The 15,698-nt window shown below is 42.8% G+C and overlaps 1 protein-coding gene across 2 annotated transcripts; it reads right to left on the reverse strand.

Moving 5' to 3' along the window:
• Positions 1-3,031: 3,031 nt before the first annotated feature.
• On the reverse strand, positions 3,032-14,478 carry LOC133131391 (cysteine--tRNA ligase, cytoplasmic-like). Of its 2 annotated transcripts, XM_061246732.1 has the most exons (23): positions 14,378-14,478; positions 13,287-13,541; positions 12,963-13,054; positions 12,458-12,546; positions 12,100-12,196; positions 11,768-11,866; positions 10,863-11,012; positions 10,520-10,660; positions 10,032-10,120; positions 9,687-9,808; positions 9,439-9,551; positions 9,072-9,200; positions 8,441-8,570; positions 7,893-7,996; positions 7,652-7,749; positions 7,237-7,426; positions 7,085-7,153; positions 6,864-6,945; positions 6,418-6,498; positions 5,396-5,463; positions 4,207-4,266; positions 3,642-3,725; positions 3,032-3,552 (listed from the first exon to the last, which is right to left on the reverse strand). In XM_061246732.1, exons 1-23 carry the CDS (start codon positions 14,397-14,399, stop codon positions 3,424-3,426), a joined length of 2,493 nt encoding a protein of 830 aa, XP_061102716.1. In that variant the 5' UTR covers positions 14,400-14,478; the 3' UTR covers positions 3,032-3,423. The 2 variants fall into 2 exon arrangements, with proteins under 2 accessions (XP_061102716.1, XP_061102718.1); XM_061246734.1 differs by lacking the exons at positions 12,100-12,196; positions 12,458-12,546; positions 12,963-13,054; positions 13,287-13,541; positions 14,378-14,478 and adding an exon at positions 11,996-12,022.
• Between the last annotated feature and the right edge of the window lie 1,220 nt (positions 14,479-15,698).

The raw sequence follows: 15,698 nt of genomic DNA on the forward strand, positions 1-15,698 counted from the left end.
GCTTTAAAATGGCTCGCTTCTCTCCCAGACAGCCCTCTGGTCTTCATGTTGGTTTATCTTTTCTAACACAAATGCAGTCTTCACAGGCAAAACCAAGACATTCAAAACTATTTATTGTTTAACCAATCATTCTAACAGGACACATCTGGACAACAAGAAACATCTGTCAGTCATATGTTCCAATACTTTTGCTCACCTAAAAATGGGGTGGTCTGATACCAACGTTGATATGTTCTAAATTGTTTAACAAATCGTGATAAAAAAAACGAAATAAAAGCTGACATTTTTGTCTGTCGTTTCATGTACGTCTTTTTTGACCTTAAAATCAATTGTCTTCAGTATAGCAAAAACAAAGGAATTGACCTTGCTGTTGGAAGGGACTGTAGCTCAGACATCCTATATGAAATACCAAGGCAATATCATTAGCTGACTATATGACTCTGAAATTATATGAGTTTTGTCATCCCAGAGATAGACTGCCTTTAGGTCACCTAGGATCTCTGGATACACCACATTCCCATAGTCCTGATTTTCTCACTGAGGCTCTCATTCTGAAACATAATAGGAGCTACTGTATTTACGGCACCAGAGGACAAACAGCTCTCTCAGCCACATGGACAGCCGTCAACTGTCATGTTCTGTGGAATATGATCACCAGGGACCTATGAACAGATGGCTTACATTTTCATCTAAGGGATTATGAAGAGTACAGTCTGCATTCATAGAAGAGCAAGGTGGATTTAGAAAGAATATTCTGTAACATCTCAGGTTGGTGAAGAAGGGCAATGTGCATTGAGTTTCACACCAAGAAACAAGGACTAATGTATCATCTCACCCAAAAGAGAATTGTCTTATTGTGGCCTACTGGAGAGAGAAAAAGTAATTTGCTGCTCCTGCTGCCTTTTGTTTGTTCAGAATTGGATAAATAATCTCTATAAACTGATATCCAGAAATCAAATTTTTCAAAGCCTCCAATTACCAAGCAAACATTTGACAGGCAGACAGAGACAGACAGAAAGGGAAGATTCACTCTTTCAGATTATTCTGGAGATGAGGGGTGGTACAGTATTTATGCTGCATGTGTTTGGCTAACAGATATACCCTAAATGACACCAAGCCTTATAGCAGTGAATTGGCATGACAACAGACATAAATCCACCCATACAATGTACTAAAAGTCCTGGTGTCTCCTGTGACCAAGTCCATTAGTCTTTGGAATAGCACATTCCGCATGCTACTCCTTTATCTAATTCAAGAGTGTGCAAACATGTGCCCATGTTAACCAGGAGAACTGTGGAGGTCTGTACATTTGGAACAGGGATAATGAGAATGAAGCCAATGGCAGCAATGCAGGCTTCACTTACAACAGGTATTTATATAGATTCAAATGTTAGCAGAGAGGAGTTGAGTAGAGACACTGAAAGTAGGCTTTAGAAAACCTCATTGGTTTAAGTCCTGAAATTAAATGACGAAACAAAATGACTGCAGAAACAATATGTAGGTTCAGAAGGGTCCACATATTCTTCCTCCCAAATTTCAACATTATTCATTTGAATTGTTGCTACATACTTTCTTTTACTTAGTACAGGGGTCAGCAACCCTGGTCGTGGAGAGCCGCAGGGTGTGTTGGCTTTCGTCTCCACCTTAAAATAAGCAACCGATTCAGACCCAAGAAACCAGGTGAGGTGAGTTAACTGTGGAATCAACAGGTTTCATTGATCAATTAATGCCAAGCAACAACGAAAGCCAGCACACCCTGCGGCTCTCCACGACCAGGGTTGCTAACCCGACTTAGACGAACACAGGACCAGTTTCCAAATCACCTCTAGTAAGATGAAAACAAAAGTAAAATAACTGTATTTAATAGCTTCTGGTGCATTTTCAATCCTTTAATTTACTCCCTACTGTATTACCGGAATTGGCAGCATGTCCACAGTGAAGTGTATTGGCAGTGTGGTGTTCCAGCAGACCATGGTTAATCAGGCAGATCAGTGTCAAGTTTCGTACCCTTACAATACAAGCTTATACCTGTCCTGCCACTGAAAATGAATGACTGCCTACGTCTCTTGGCTGTAGCTTGCCTCCTTTGGTATAAATCATGGAGTCAGGAACTATTCATGCAGAACGTATCCTCTTGCCACTGCATAAATCACAAAACTACCTTTGATGAGATGACAGCAGCTACACACAGAACCAAGCAAAGTGACCAAAACTCTTTTAAAATGGACAAGCTGAAACAAGGATGGAGGTTTTTCAAATTCGTTCCAAAGGGTTCAAAAAAAGGCATACAGCCATCCACAGTAGAAATGCAGAGGGCATATCAGAACAGTAGAAACATTGTGAAGTGAATCTAACCCATTGGTGAAGAGTTCTACACTGGGTCTTTGTGTGGATATTCATGCTGTTCCTAACAATGATCATCACCACACTGACTGTCAAGTTATCTCTGTCCAAGTGTTGCTTACTAGGTCACTGAATTGTGCTTGAAGGTATTGTAAGGTATTGAAGGTATTGTACACTTCCTGTACCCTGGCCAAACATGATATGTATAGACTGTATAGATTTGGAAAAATATTTCAACATACAATATACCCCCTTTTTAGCTTATGAAGGGGGTGCCTGGGTGGGTCAGGGTGGGGATCCCTGGATCAGAAAAGGTTGCCAAGGTTTTCATTCGCTAGCAGACATTAATATGAGAACGAATGTTCAAGACTTTCAAACAAATTCTGTTTAAAAGCAACCAATTGAAATGATCATTCTGCACTGAAAGACTTCATGCGCAATAACTACCAAATTGTAATAATCTCTCCCAAGTTGTGCTTATGGCCAGAGCTGGACCCCCCACTTATGGCATTTATGTTCACAAGCTTCAAATCTTAAACAAATAAGACATTAAAAGAAATAAGACTAGATTAAAATAAACAAAAACAGTTAAATAATATGTAATCAATCATAAAAGTTCATCAACTATTCTTTCAATTTAGAAATACAAATCTGAAATAAGTGATACAAAGGAATACATGAATGCCTCTGCGGTCTGTATTTTTTAATTTGGAAAAAACCCATCAAAAGGGGGGCACACACACACACACACACACACACACACACACACACACACACACACACACACACACACACACACACACACAAGCACACATGCACGCACTTGACTCACTCATCAATTTACTTCACAGTCCTTTCATTGCAAATTTGTACACCATAATATTAAAAGTAATTAACATGCCATTTATAAATCAGCACCCCCCCCACTGGTGGAAAAAAAGCAAGTGCTCCCCCCAGGTCCCTAAGCGTGGGCCCATTTCAGCAGGTGTGACAAGGCAGGAAAGTACAGATGCTGTGGGCAGTGCTTGGGGTTGGACAGGGTCAGTCTAGATTGGAGGCCTGGGTTATTACCCAGAATCCTCAGCTTCCATTCTGGGTAGTCTCGAGGTATTCCTTGTGCAACTTCTCTTGAGCCTCATAGAGCTTGCGGAGCTTCTTGGTTTGCCCTTTGCTGATCTCCTTTCCCTCAATGTCATGAGTAGGGAATCCCTGCACCAAGAACATTTTGCATAAATATTATTGTCTAGGTGGGGCAATTAACAGAAGTGTAATTATCAAGGCACGACCTTTTTCCTTACAGTTTCATCAAAGCTGGAGTACTTGTCGTCTTCTGAGCGGAACATCTCACTGGGATGAATCTTCATCTTCTCCAGCCGAGCTCTCTGCGGGACAGGCAAGAGAACACATCTGTATCTAGCCTTTCACAGTATTCAGAATACACGCATGCATGCGAACATGCAAGCACAGAGTGAAGCCTAGGCAAGCAGAGAAAACGACAGAAAAGGCAATCTCATCTCTGTCCAAACCGCTGTAGACCAGCTCACTTAATTGCATCTGTGGACATTACAGAAGGTCAAAATTTTCACCAAGGAAGCTGTAGAGTAAAGAAAGGCTATCGACGGCTGAGAGACCCTCAGTACTGAAAAAGTGACTGGGACCAGGCACTGTGGTACGCAAAGAAACAAGTTACTCACTTCCTCACTTCCTCTTTCCATTTCCTTATTAGTGCATACAATTCACTTCCTGTTCCTGTTTCTTTTTAGTGGACAGGATTTACACATTTCCTGTTCTGGTTTCCTCCTTACGGTGAATAGTTTACTCATGTCATGCACCTATTTATTTAATTGGACACCGTTTACTCACTTCCTGTTCCTGTTTCTTTTTTAATGCCTCCTCTTTTTTCTTCCACTTCTCCTCTTCAATCTTTGAGATAACAGATGGAGAAAACATTGTAATTTTATGTACACAAACTAGTAAAAGTGTTAGTACGTACTGGAGTTACGCCATGTTATGCAACAGTATTATTGGCAACTCCTTTGTTGCTTAAATGCACAAGCTCTTTACAACAGTAAAAAATAATGACCAAGTTCAGAGGGAAAATGTTGTTTTATGAGCTGGAAACAAAGACAAAGATACCTTTCATAATCACGCTTTCCAATGCTGCCACATCAATTAAAATGAATAGAATGACGAGTACACTTAAAAACATAAATAAATAAACAAGATGGAAAATATATTTCATGGCCACAGCATCTGCTTTATTTCTGCTCTCCAGTGTTAACCAACTCTGGTGAACAGCACGCCAAGCCAAAGCAGCGGGGCCTGCACTTTACAACAGAGGACTTCTGAAACCACGCCATGCTGCAATCCCCCTTTTCAGTTTCCGCACGAGCCTGAAGCCGCTGGAATGTGACCACAACTGCACGGTCAGCAGCGCCCCTGTACTGTAGCATAAAGACCCCCCACACCCCCCAACCAACCCCCCCTTCCCTCAGCGCAACAGTACATACTTTGCATGCTTGTCCCCGTAAACACCAGTGTGTAGGAGTACACAGCGCGGGGCAGCACTGAAGACCTGGACCTCTCTACACGCTGATTCTGTGATGTCACAGATGGAGTCCTGACCCTGCTGCTTGTCGGGTTTTCTCAAGGTGCCCATTGAAGCACCAGGCAACCAGTGACCAAGGGCACACCCAGGACCACCCTCCCCAGGCCTGGGATGAGTAAGCGAAGATGATGGCCTAATTGTGTCTAAATGAGCGTAACTCAAAACAGGCCTCACAATCAGCAAGTGCAACAAGACTCTTCCCATTATGTTCTGAAGGAGGGGCGCTGGGATGGCACATATGCATTTTTAATGGCTTTGTCGGAGCGGCTGACACTTTCTTTTCTTAACTATTCGCTCGGAGCGCAAGGGGCCATGCAGAGTTTTCCATCGATGGAGCCACAGATGGGCTCACTGTAACTCTGAGATAGCCGGGAGATGAATGGTGGCAGCTATGAATAGAATAGGCACGGCCGGATGAATGGACCTTTAATTAGCTACTCTTACCTTCCTCTTCTCCTCTTTCTCCTTCAAAAGAGTCTCTCTGTCCACCAGTTTGACCACAGTGGGGAGTCCTGGAGCGGGAGAGGTGTAGTGCTAGTCTTTAACATATTCAGATGCATTAATAGTACAGTCCGAGGGGTGGAATGTATGGGGGGTCTTTCATTTAATGGAGACCGAATGGATGCACTCTATATATTCTCCCCCCATTTTGCCTAGTGAACAAATGAAGAAAGTGCCATTACATTGGGGAAGCCGTTCACGGACGGTGACTCGGTCGGGGAACGAGCGCATGAGCAGGACAGTATCAGAGAGTGTAAGGCGTGTTTGTGAGTGAGTGAAAGATGCATGGTTGACCCTGCAGGACAGAATGGATTTTAGCTGTGCTTAATCAAAGCCAAGATTATCATTTTTCTATATTGATGACATGAAAAGGACCAGAGATATTTAAAGAATTTAGAATAAAAGAGTTGGTGTCTGGGCCCTTTAAATCTTTGAGTGAGAAGAGCATCTGGAATCTGCAGTGCTCACACAAACAGGATGGCGCTCAGGACAGGCATCTGCCTGCTCCCTGCAGCTGCTGCTGACGTACAGAGCGTGCTCTGGCAGCCCCCTGGACTACTGTGGGATTGGGCAAGCAGACTACCATGTGACTGCCTCGTGGGCAGAAAGGGGCGGTCCCTATGAGGTAGCTCACTGTTCTTACTGCAGCACCATTTCAAATGTTGCCACACAAGTAAATGTCACTTCTGTTCTAAGGCAAGCACATGGATTACTTGTATTTGCATTTTGTTCGTTTTTTAAGACAAACAAAATGCAAATACAAATAATACATGTGCTTGCTTTAGAACAGAAGTAATGTAAAGAACAGAAGTGACATTTATTCAAATATTTCTAAATGCTACTTATGAATCCTCAAAAAAGCTTATTGAAAAAGGCATGCTGGTCGTGGTAAAGAGCTGAAAACGTGAAGTTGTGCCTGAGACTGAAGCAAATCTTTCAGCACGCAGTGAGGGTGAGGGTTTTACCTTCGTGGTCCTCCAGGCGTACCCCCAGTTCTGGGAGGGTGTTGTCTCGCACCTCATCACATATCCGCAGAACCTCAGTCACTGTGGGGGGGAGAATCATGATAGGTGAAGATATTCTCCCTCCATTTGGAATCGGCAATTCTGCCTCTTGAGTCACTGCCATGCCAGAATGTTCCCTTCCAATACATCTGTGTACAAATTACTGATTGCTTGTGTGAAACAAACACATTAGCCTATGATTTTAAGCCTAGTCACAGTCAGCTAGAGGCATGGGTTGAAACGGGCAAATCTAGGCGATCAGTTCACAGCAATATTGTGAAAATGAAGGAAGAACTTGTCGGCCCACAAACAATAGCACTATAGGGGTAGTGCAGCCTAGAACCCCGAAAGACATGTCTCACCTATCATAAATAAATGGGAAATGCACGTTTACAAGAGGGGTTTACCTTTCCGTTCTCTGGCGATCTTCCGAACTCCTTCCCTGAAGTCTGACAGCACTTTTAAGTAGGGCATTGCAGTGCTTTCCAGCTGTAGATCGTGGCAAAAAAAGTGAGCTTAACAAATGATGCTGTCTACAAAATGAATGTCTTCATTCCTCAGCAGATAAGTGCAAAAATCAAGAAATGGGATCCTCCGATTTTTAGTGATGACTCTCCACTGTACTTACGTCCACATTCTGCCTGTCTCCTCCCACCGGGAACCCAATAGACTCTGTCCCCTCAATTGCCCCAAACGTCTGAGAGTGAGAGAGTGGGGGGGGGTTAGCTAGTGAAGTCTATACAACAATCCTACCTAGGCAGTGAGGTAGCAGTGCCTCACCTTCAGCATGTTGGTGAGGTAGAGTGCAATGCTCTCAAGCAGCAAACGATTTGGTGCCAATTTAGCACTCTTCCGGCTGGCAATGTAAGCGTTGCTCTGCCCAACCAGCGACCTCATTTCCTCCAGAGCGGTTCGAGTGTCGATGTTGTCGCAAAGGGCCTCATGAACCCCAGCTTTCCTCTCGTAGAAACTGGGATGACCAAACAAGAGTTAAACACCCCGCATTGTCTGCTAGTTACAGCTGATAACATTAGTCATATAGTCACAGCAAACATATTTTTGACTGTATATTGTTGTGTTAATGCTTAGCTGGGGCCAGCTCATGGCACTGACATGCAGTTCTTGGCCTGCTGAGTGAAGGAAAGTTGTGGTTCTTAGGCTCTTCCACAGTGTGGAGTGGGAACTGCATGCTCACCTCTGGTTTAGCTCCATCTCTGGCTCCTCCCACTTCTCAAACTGGCCTGTGAGGTCAGCAGGGGCCCGCAGGATATCCTTCACATTGAGGAAGAACTCCTGCAGGTAGCCAGACACACAAACACACAGGCTGCATGAAATACACCTTCATTACATTACAAGCAAGCATACACATAACAGCTGACTTAGCAATGGAGGCCGGTGCAAACATGTGATTATCGCCGTGAAACAGTGATACTCACATTCAGGAACTTCTCATACTGGATAGCAGACTCCATGGTGTTACTGGAGTAGTCCAAAGTGTCCTTCCATGAGTGCATGAGGAAGGCAAGCCGGAGCTGCCGAGCTGAAATGGACATCATGTGGAAGAGAGGGAAAACACATCAGTATCACTTTTACAAAGATGATTACTGGCCCAAACCCAGGTGATTTACTCATTAGGGCCTCAATACGTCAAGTGAGTATAATTCCAGGGCTGAACTTTTTATTCTGAATTAACTGCAAGACTTCTAAGGTATCCAACTGCAGTGGTTGTTCAGTCGGGTGTTAACAACAACTGTTCCTCTCAACAGTTGTCCAAGGATTTCATAATGATCAATTTGGTTCATTTCCACCAAAAAGGAGAAGGCTACAAAAATTCTCTCTCAATGTTTCAAACCACCCATTTCTACTGTCACAAACATTATTAGAAAATGGAAGATAAATGGAACAGCTGAAGACGAGGCAAGAAAGACCCAACAAGAAATACTCAGAAGATATATATGGTGTGGTTGGACAGGCAAGGGTATACCTGTATGTTTGGAGAGTGCGTCCTTAATGGTGATGAAGTTCTTCAGGGACTTGGACATCTTGCAGCCAGCGATAGTCAGGTGGCCCGTGTGCAGGAAGTAGCGGACCCAGTGGTCATTGTTGAAGAAGGCCTGCGTGTAAAACAGCCCAAACCACACCAGTGTAACCACACACTTGTCTAAACCTAAGCCTGGTGGTCTGCTGTACATACCATTTATCACACCATCGCAGTGACAGGGAAGACCGATTTAAATATCTTGTCTGTAATGAGGTTTTAACTAAATGCAGATTTGGCTTGTCACTTTCTATCTTTGATTTCCTTCAGTGGGTGGTGGTCATATTTTCAGCAGTGAATGCAAGCCCTCTCCAAAATCAGCCTCAGCCAAAATCAGCAATGCAATTAAACTATGTACAGTAACTAGATGTAGTATAACTACATACACAATGAGCTATGACTGTGCATGTACCTACATATACAAAGCATATACTACATGTTTCATTGATGGTTTAAAAAAAGATTAGACAAGAGTATGTGGAATGTGCAAGGTCAGAAGACAACCAAAGATTGGTTTATGTGAACCCAACATTCCAGTTTTTAATAATGTACTGATATGCCTTTAGATTTTCCTTACCTCAGACTGTGCCAACTCGTTATCATGATGAGGAAAGCGCAGATCGAACCCTCCTCCGTGGATGTCCATGGACTCTCCCAAAATTGAGCCAGCCATAGCAGAGCACTCAATGTGCCAACCGGGACGTCCCTGTGACAATATCAAGTAAACATTAACTGAAATTTGCATCCAGTGAAGGAATCCACAGCAAAAATCCAGAAGAAACACCAGTCACGTATCAGTGACAGAGACCTTCAATGTGATAATGAAATTCATACAGAAATGGAAGACCGAGCTAGGGTCTGAATTTCCGGGCCATAACAATTTTGGTCTGTTTTAATTTGCCGCCAACAGCTCAGAAGCAGCATGCAAGTGTAATAACACTCACCTTCCCCCAGGGGGAGTCCCAGGATGGCTCCCCAGGTTTGGAGGTCTTCCACAGGGCAAAGTCACTCTGAGACTTCTTCTCATTGAGCCTGTCAGCTGAGATACTGAGGTCTCCTGTGACGGCAGGTTATGGACGATCATTAGAGCTGTGGCCCTCAAAAGGGAATATCAATGCGCTGAGACAAACCACCCACAACCCCCAAAACACTCTCCTTTTTAGGAATGCCCCCCTTGCCTCCTTGTACTGACCCTCTCCCTCCTGCAAGGCCTTCTGGTCCCCCACTGCCTCAGGCACCAGTTTGGCGTACGAGTGCTTGTCACTGCCATCAAACTTGGCGGTGTCAAAATACACCGACCCATTGGACACATAACTGCCAGGGGAGGAGACAAAAGATATTCCGATGATGCATATTTAAAAAATTTTGTATGCATTTTTACTATTTTTTAAAAACATTTTCTTTTAAGTACACGGCAGGATGGAAGGGCAAGCCGGATGCTTCTCGGTGGACAGCAAAGCCCCATTCTACTCCACTATCTGAGCACATCTCCAGCCATTATCAGAGAAAGGTGAAAGATGCACAAATTCCAGCTCACCCAAAACCGTTGTTTACAATCTTCTCCACAAACTCCACAATTTCAGGCACGTACTCACTGACCCGGGTGAGAACATCAGGGGGAAGCACCTGCACAGACACATAGTGCTCTGAGATTACTTGGATAAAGGCAAAGCCTTTACATGGGGATGGAGGTACAATGGATATACGAAAATGCAATGAAAGTTCTTTGTTGGAATATGACATAAATATGCTGCAATATAGGTTGCTTACTGGGTAATAAAAGTACACGGCATTCTGGGTAATAAAATAACACATTCCTTATGGGTACCGTTCACAATACCTGACTTTTAAAAGCATATTCAGATATCGAGTTCCATACACATGCAAAATGTAAAACCGTTTACTTGTTGGATTTTCTCTAAATGATTCAACACAATTCAAAATACATAAAAAAGTAGAAGAATAACACATTCACATGTTAAGCTAGAAAATTATTACACATTAGTGCACCATATCTCCTCTTACATTCAAGGCATCCATGTCCTTGTGGTACTCTCCTTCCCAATACTTTGGCAGAAGAGAAAAGATTGAATTCTCTGTCACCTGACTGCCGAACTGGGAATCCAGCCAATCAGACAATAGATCTTTCGCGTCATCCAGTAAAACCTTTAAGAATTAAAACCAGCAGACAATTAATAGATGGACCTAATAAATCAGTCTCAAAAACAATGCCAAAAAATAAAATAAAATAAAAAATAAATAAAAACTTTCTTGTCTGAACCAATGTATCGACTTCTCACTCTCTCTCTCAATAGCTCCACCCGTATAGAAGTTAAGGATCCACCATGCTGGTCCAACATCTTCCTACCTGGGCATGGCTCTGTATGACTGTGTCTGCAGCTCCGCCCTGCAGCGCCCCCTGCAGGGGATCGAGTGCAGCAGTCACTGCCACATCCAGCCGCTCCAGCATCTGCCGTTTGTCGGGTTCTGTTGTCTCCGCCAACTTGGCCTGAAAAGGCTGTAGAAGAGTGAACACACAGAAGATCTCATCACAGGTTACACTGAGAACATGTACAGGTCCTGCACATACATCTACACCTTTATAGAAGCAAGATTTAAAAAAATAATGTTTAACGTTTGGGACAAAGACCCATCATTCATTTATTTGCCTTTAATAAGAGTTTTAGTATCGCTTGTAGGACAACCTGAAAATAAGATATCCGACTCTGATGATGTTGATAGGTCACAGAAATCAGGAAGTCATGGCATGCAAAGGATAAGCTGCCTGTAGTGTAGTGGTTAAGGCACATGACTGGGACCCGCAAGGTCAGTGGTTCGATCCCAGGTGTAGCCACAATAAGATCCGCACAGCCGTTGGGCCCTTGAGCAAGGCCCTTAACCCTGCATTGCTCCAGGGGAGGATTGTCTCCTGCTTAGTCTAATCAACTGTACGTCGCTCTGGATAAGAGCTTCTGCCAAATGCCATTAATGTAATGTAATATGCAACAAAATACTAATAAAGATTAGTTTTTACATAATTTGCTGTGTCCCAAACATTATGGTGTCCTGAAATGGGGGGACTATGTATAAACACTGTTGTAATTTCTACATGGGGAAACCAAAATGTATAAAAATGCCCTTTATTAAAATCTAACAATTAACTTCAACCACGTGACGTAAATAGATAAATGATGGAGGGCAAACCATTATGGAGGCCACTGTATATCAACTCGATCCATCACCAATTGAAAAAAAATGTAAAAGTGTTCTCACCACCCTGGCCGTTAGTACATCTTGCAGCACTTGCGAGGGGGCAGGTTTCTTGGTTTTGTACTGCTCTATTAGGTAATTCTGTCGAGCTCTTTTAATGATCTGTGAAACAGAATACCTTCATCAGGGAGATGCATCTTCTGAACTCAAACAAACAACGGTTTTGGTGATGCACGGAAGGGTGTAAAACATACATTAAAAGTAGATGAGAAACGGAGCAGATTTCCTTACTTTATCATCGATGTCTGTGATGTTCATGCAGTAGTTTTGGTGATGCACGGAAGGGTGTAAAACATACATTAAAAGTAGATGAGAAACGGAGCAGATTTCCTTACTTTATCATCGATGTCTGTGATGTTCATGCAGTAGAAGACATCGTAATCGAAGTAGTGCATCATTATTCTCCTTAGGATGTCGAATGAAATGTAGGACCTGAGACAATAAAAGGCACTGTGAACTGACAATTTACCGACACACACTGCAGCACAAAGATGCATCACAGTGCTTTCACAGAACATTTATTCAGGAGGTAAAATAAAACATCCCACCGACAGCAGATTACGGCCTTGTCTCTGGTGTACACGGTACTCCGGTACATGGTGAGAGCACCATTGGAGAAGAAACATAAGCACCACAAATATTTCCTGGCAAAAGGTGCAGTCACACCAGGGAATACAGGGCGAGTTGGCATACCTGGCGTGGCCCATGTGCGATGCATCGTACACTGTGGGTCCGCAACAGTACCACAGAACCTTCCTTCCATTCTGTGGGACAAACTCCTCCTGCACCAATCACATACAGAGACAGAGGATCAGTTATCCTAACAGACATTACATTACATTACATTACATTAATGGCATTTAGCAGACGCTCTTATCCAGAGCAACATACAGTTGATTAAACTATGCAGGAGACAATCCTCCCCTGGAGGGCCTTGCCCAAGGGCCCAACGACTGTGCGGATCTTATTGTGCCTACACCGGGGATCAAACCACCGACCTTGTGGGTCCCAGTCATGTACCTTAACCACTACGCTACAGGCCGCCCCACGTGGCACAAAACCATCAATCTCTGCACATACAATCAGGCCCCAACCAGTAAAAACCCACTAGAAACATTCCATTATCAAAATGGCCCTCAAAGAGCCTCTCAAAGAGCCTTGATCCACAACAGAGCAGTGCCAGAACTGCCTCACTAACCTTAGAGCGAGTGAGGCTGTTGTAGAGTCGCAGCTTTGGGGGTTCCGTTCCTGTTGGAGGAGACCAAGTTGGCTGGACCCTCTTTTCCTTTGCTGAAAAACAGACGACAGTAGGTACCAACTTACAGCCTGTTCTGCCTCCATGCATGTTACATGGTAACATTAATGCATACAGAGGTACTTCTGTAAGACTTATTTCAAGTGTATATGAAGCTCTGCGAATGCATGCAAATTAATTTTCTACAAAGGCTTGTTTCCGAATTGGGTGTGTACATTAAAACTAAAGGGAGGATGGACTTGAATCCAAACACGTTGATCTACTCACAGCTGTACTCTGTGCGGGGGTCTATACTGGATGCTGGGACAGGCTGGATCTTCCGCAGGGCCGCTATGTGCCTGTACCAGCGCAGAGCATGAACATGCTGCGGGGACGGAGGCTCACGAAGGAGCTCAAAGGTTTCCAGGTCCGCCCGAGAGAACGTGAATCCGGCCAGGTAGCTGCGGACGCTCAGGTACTCGTTCAGGGCCGCTGCCCTCTTGACTTCCTCGCTTATGTGCAGCAAGAAGTCATGATCAAAGGCTGTGAACACCCATACACACAGAGAACAAAAAACGTCAGAGAACGATGTTATTGTATATCCTGGTGATGCCAAAATTCAAACGCTTTATACAGTCTGACAACCAGGATATTTTAGCTATATGAATGTGATACCATCTGATCGATTTCATTCTGGCACAATACAAAATGAGTAGAGTTCAATTTCGCTATTCGTAAACTTTTATTGTGCCTATTACACAGTCCATACTTTCAGACAATGAACGTTATGTCAAACTTGAACTCGAAACAGAACTGCATGCCGAGCAAATGACAGTTTAACGTGAAAACATAAACTAAAACTACTGTTAATTGGTGTTTGGAGGCAATATAGCTATCGGTGCCAGGCGAAATTAACTTAGTTGCACGTGGACGTTTAGTCAGTTGTTAGACAACAAACACGTGGAAATAGGCTAGCTACATATTTGAATAATGTCGTTATCTAGCTGTATCTCACAAAAATGTCACAATGAATACCAAAATACAATGCTTTCAATGAAGCTCGCGAGTCAGCGATGCCTGAACGGTCGGGGCAATAAAGGATAGCAATAATCAAAATAGGCTACTGCATCTTGCCAGCAGCAGTGAAGCTAGCTACTATCTAAATTAGCTACAAGCTACCCAAATCTCTACCTAGCTATGTAGCTAGCCGCATATTTTGTCAGTAGTAACCTGCAACCGTGAGGCACGAAACACTTGCAGGACTGTATATTATGAAAACACTTGGAGAACTGTGTATTATAAAACCAAACCACTGACCACCAACGCCACAACCACTATGATTTCAACGTCTGAGCGTGCGGTATAATATCTCAGCCTACCCAGTTCTCCGGATCCTGCCATCGCTACAATCCAGTTTCTGATGCAACAACGTGTCCGGAAGAGGTGTGCTTTTCCACTTTCAAGATGGGAGGAGGGTTGCCAGGTTGATTTCAAATTCCAAAATTGTAATGTCTGTTAAGTTAATTAAAAATAAAATTAAAAACAAAATTAAAAACAAAAATCTTCAAACAAAACATCAATACAAACAGCCAAAGCCATGAAATTACAATTATACAATTTTTAAAAAAGTCAAGTTTGGCCGACAAAGGCCAAGCAACTGGCTTAGTACTGGATTTAATCAAGATACATGTCATCGCTAAAACATACTACTTTAGCAGTTGGAACTATTTATACACGGTAATTATTTTCATCTCGAAGTAAACACATTTTTTGTACACAATAAAACCGCATAATCTAGAAGTCAAGACTCCCGGCATTACTTGGTTTGAAAAGCCAAACGTGACTACCATATGGACTTTCTGGAGATAGGCTACTATAACGTTACAGTTAAAACCTTTGCCTTGGGGCATTATTTACACTGTGTGCTAAAAGAACGCCCAAAACGGAGATTATTTATGTAATACACTGCCTTGTTTTAATATATATCTATATATCCATGAATCCAAAAAACAGTAGGCTAGGTATAGGTTAGCCTCCACGCTTCACTGTTTCCATCGCTCTGACACAAGTCAATCTTGGTCTCTTCTGTCCACAATACATTTTTCCAGAATACTGCAGGCACTTTTACTTCTTAAATTCTAACTGTAACCTGACCATCCCGTTTTGCAGAGCGTGGTTTGTATCTTGCAGTGACGGCTCTATAGATCTAATTGTAAAGTTGTCTGCAGACAGTAGTCACTACATTTAACATTTACATTTTAGTCATTTGTCTGACTCTTTTCATCCAAAGCGATTTATAAGTGCCTAGGTTCTTCCACAGGTTAAAGCATCAAATCCATAACTAGTAAAATACACATGAAGGGCTGTTCTAAACAAAAATACAGTCATAGTAAGTGCAATTTTGTATTATTATTATTATTATTATTATTATTTATTTATTTTTTTGTGTTAGACAAGGGGGATATATGAAGGGGGGGTTTGAAACATCAAAATAAACAATTTGATGTTTCAAACTTCATTTTGGTAAGCCTGTTGTTTGGCCTATGTCTCTGGCAGTTTTTTTTCTTCTTCATATTTATCAGCCTCCTTGACAGTCAATGGCACAACTCTGGTCCTCATGTTGACAAATGCCAACACGAAAGGCAATCAAAAGCCTGGAATCAAGACTTGATACTGAAAGCTTTCTTCTACCTGCAGCAA

Source organism: Conger conger, chromosome 6 (assembly GCF_963514075.1).
Source record: "Conger conger chromosome 6, fConCon1.1, whole genome shotgun sequence".
Lineage (NCBI taxonomy): Eukaryota > Metazoa > Chordata > Actinopteri > Anguilliformes > Congridae > Conger > Conger conger.

Bases quoted from the DNA above. Each gene is read 5' to 3' on its own strand.
- LOC133131391 (XM_061246732.1), bottom strand. From the start codon at position 14,399: ATGGCAGGATCCGGAGAACTGG. The intron at 13,542-14,377 runs GTAGGCTGAGAT...GGGTGTTCACAG, and splicing joins GGCAGGATCCGGAGAACTGG to CCTTTGATCATGACTTCTTG. The intron at 10,661-10,862 runs GTAGGAAGATGT...TAATTCTTAAAG, and splicing joins TCATACAGAGCCATGCCCAG to GTTTTACTGGATGACGCGAA.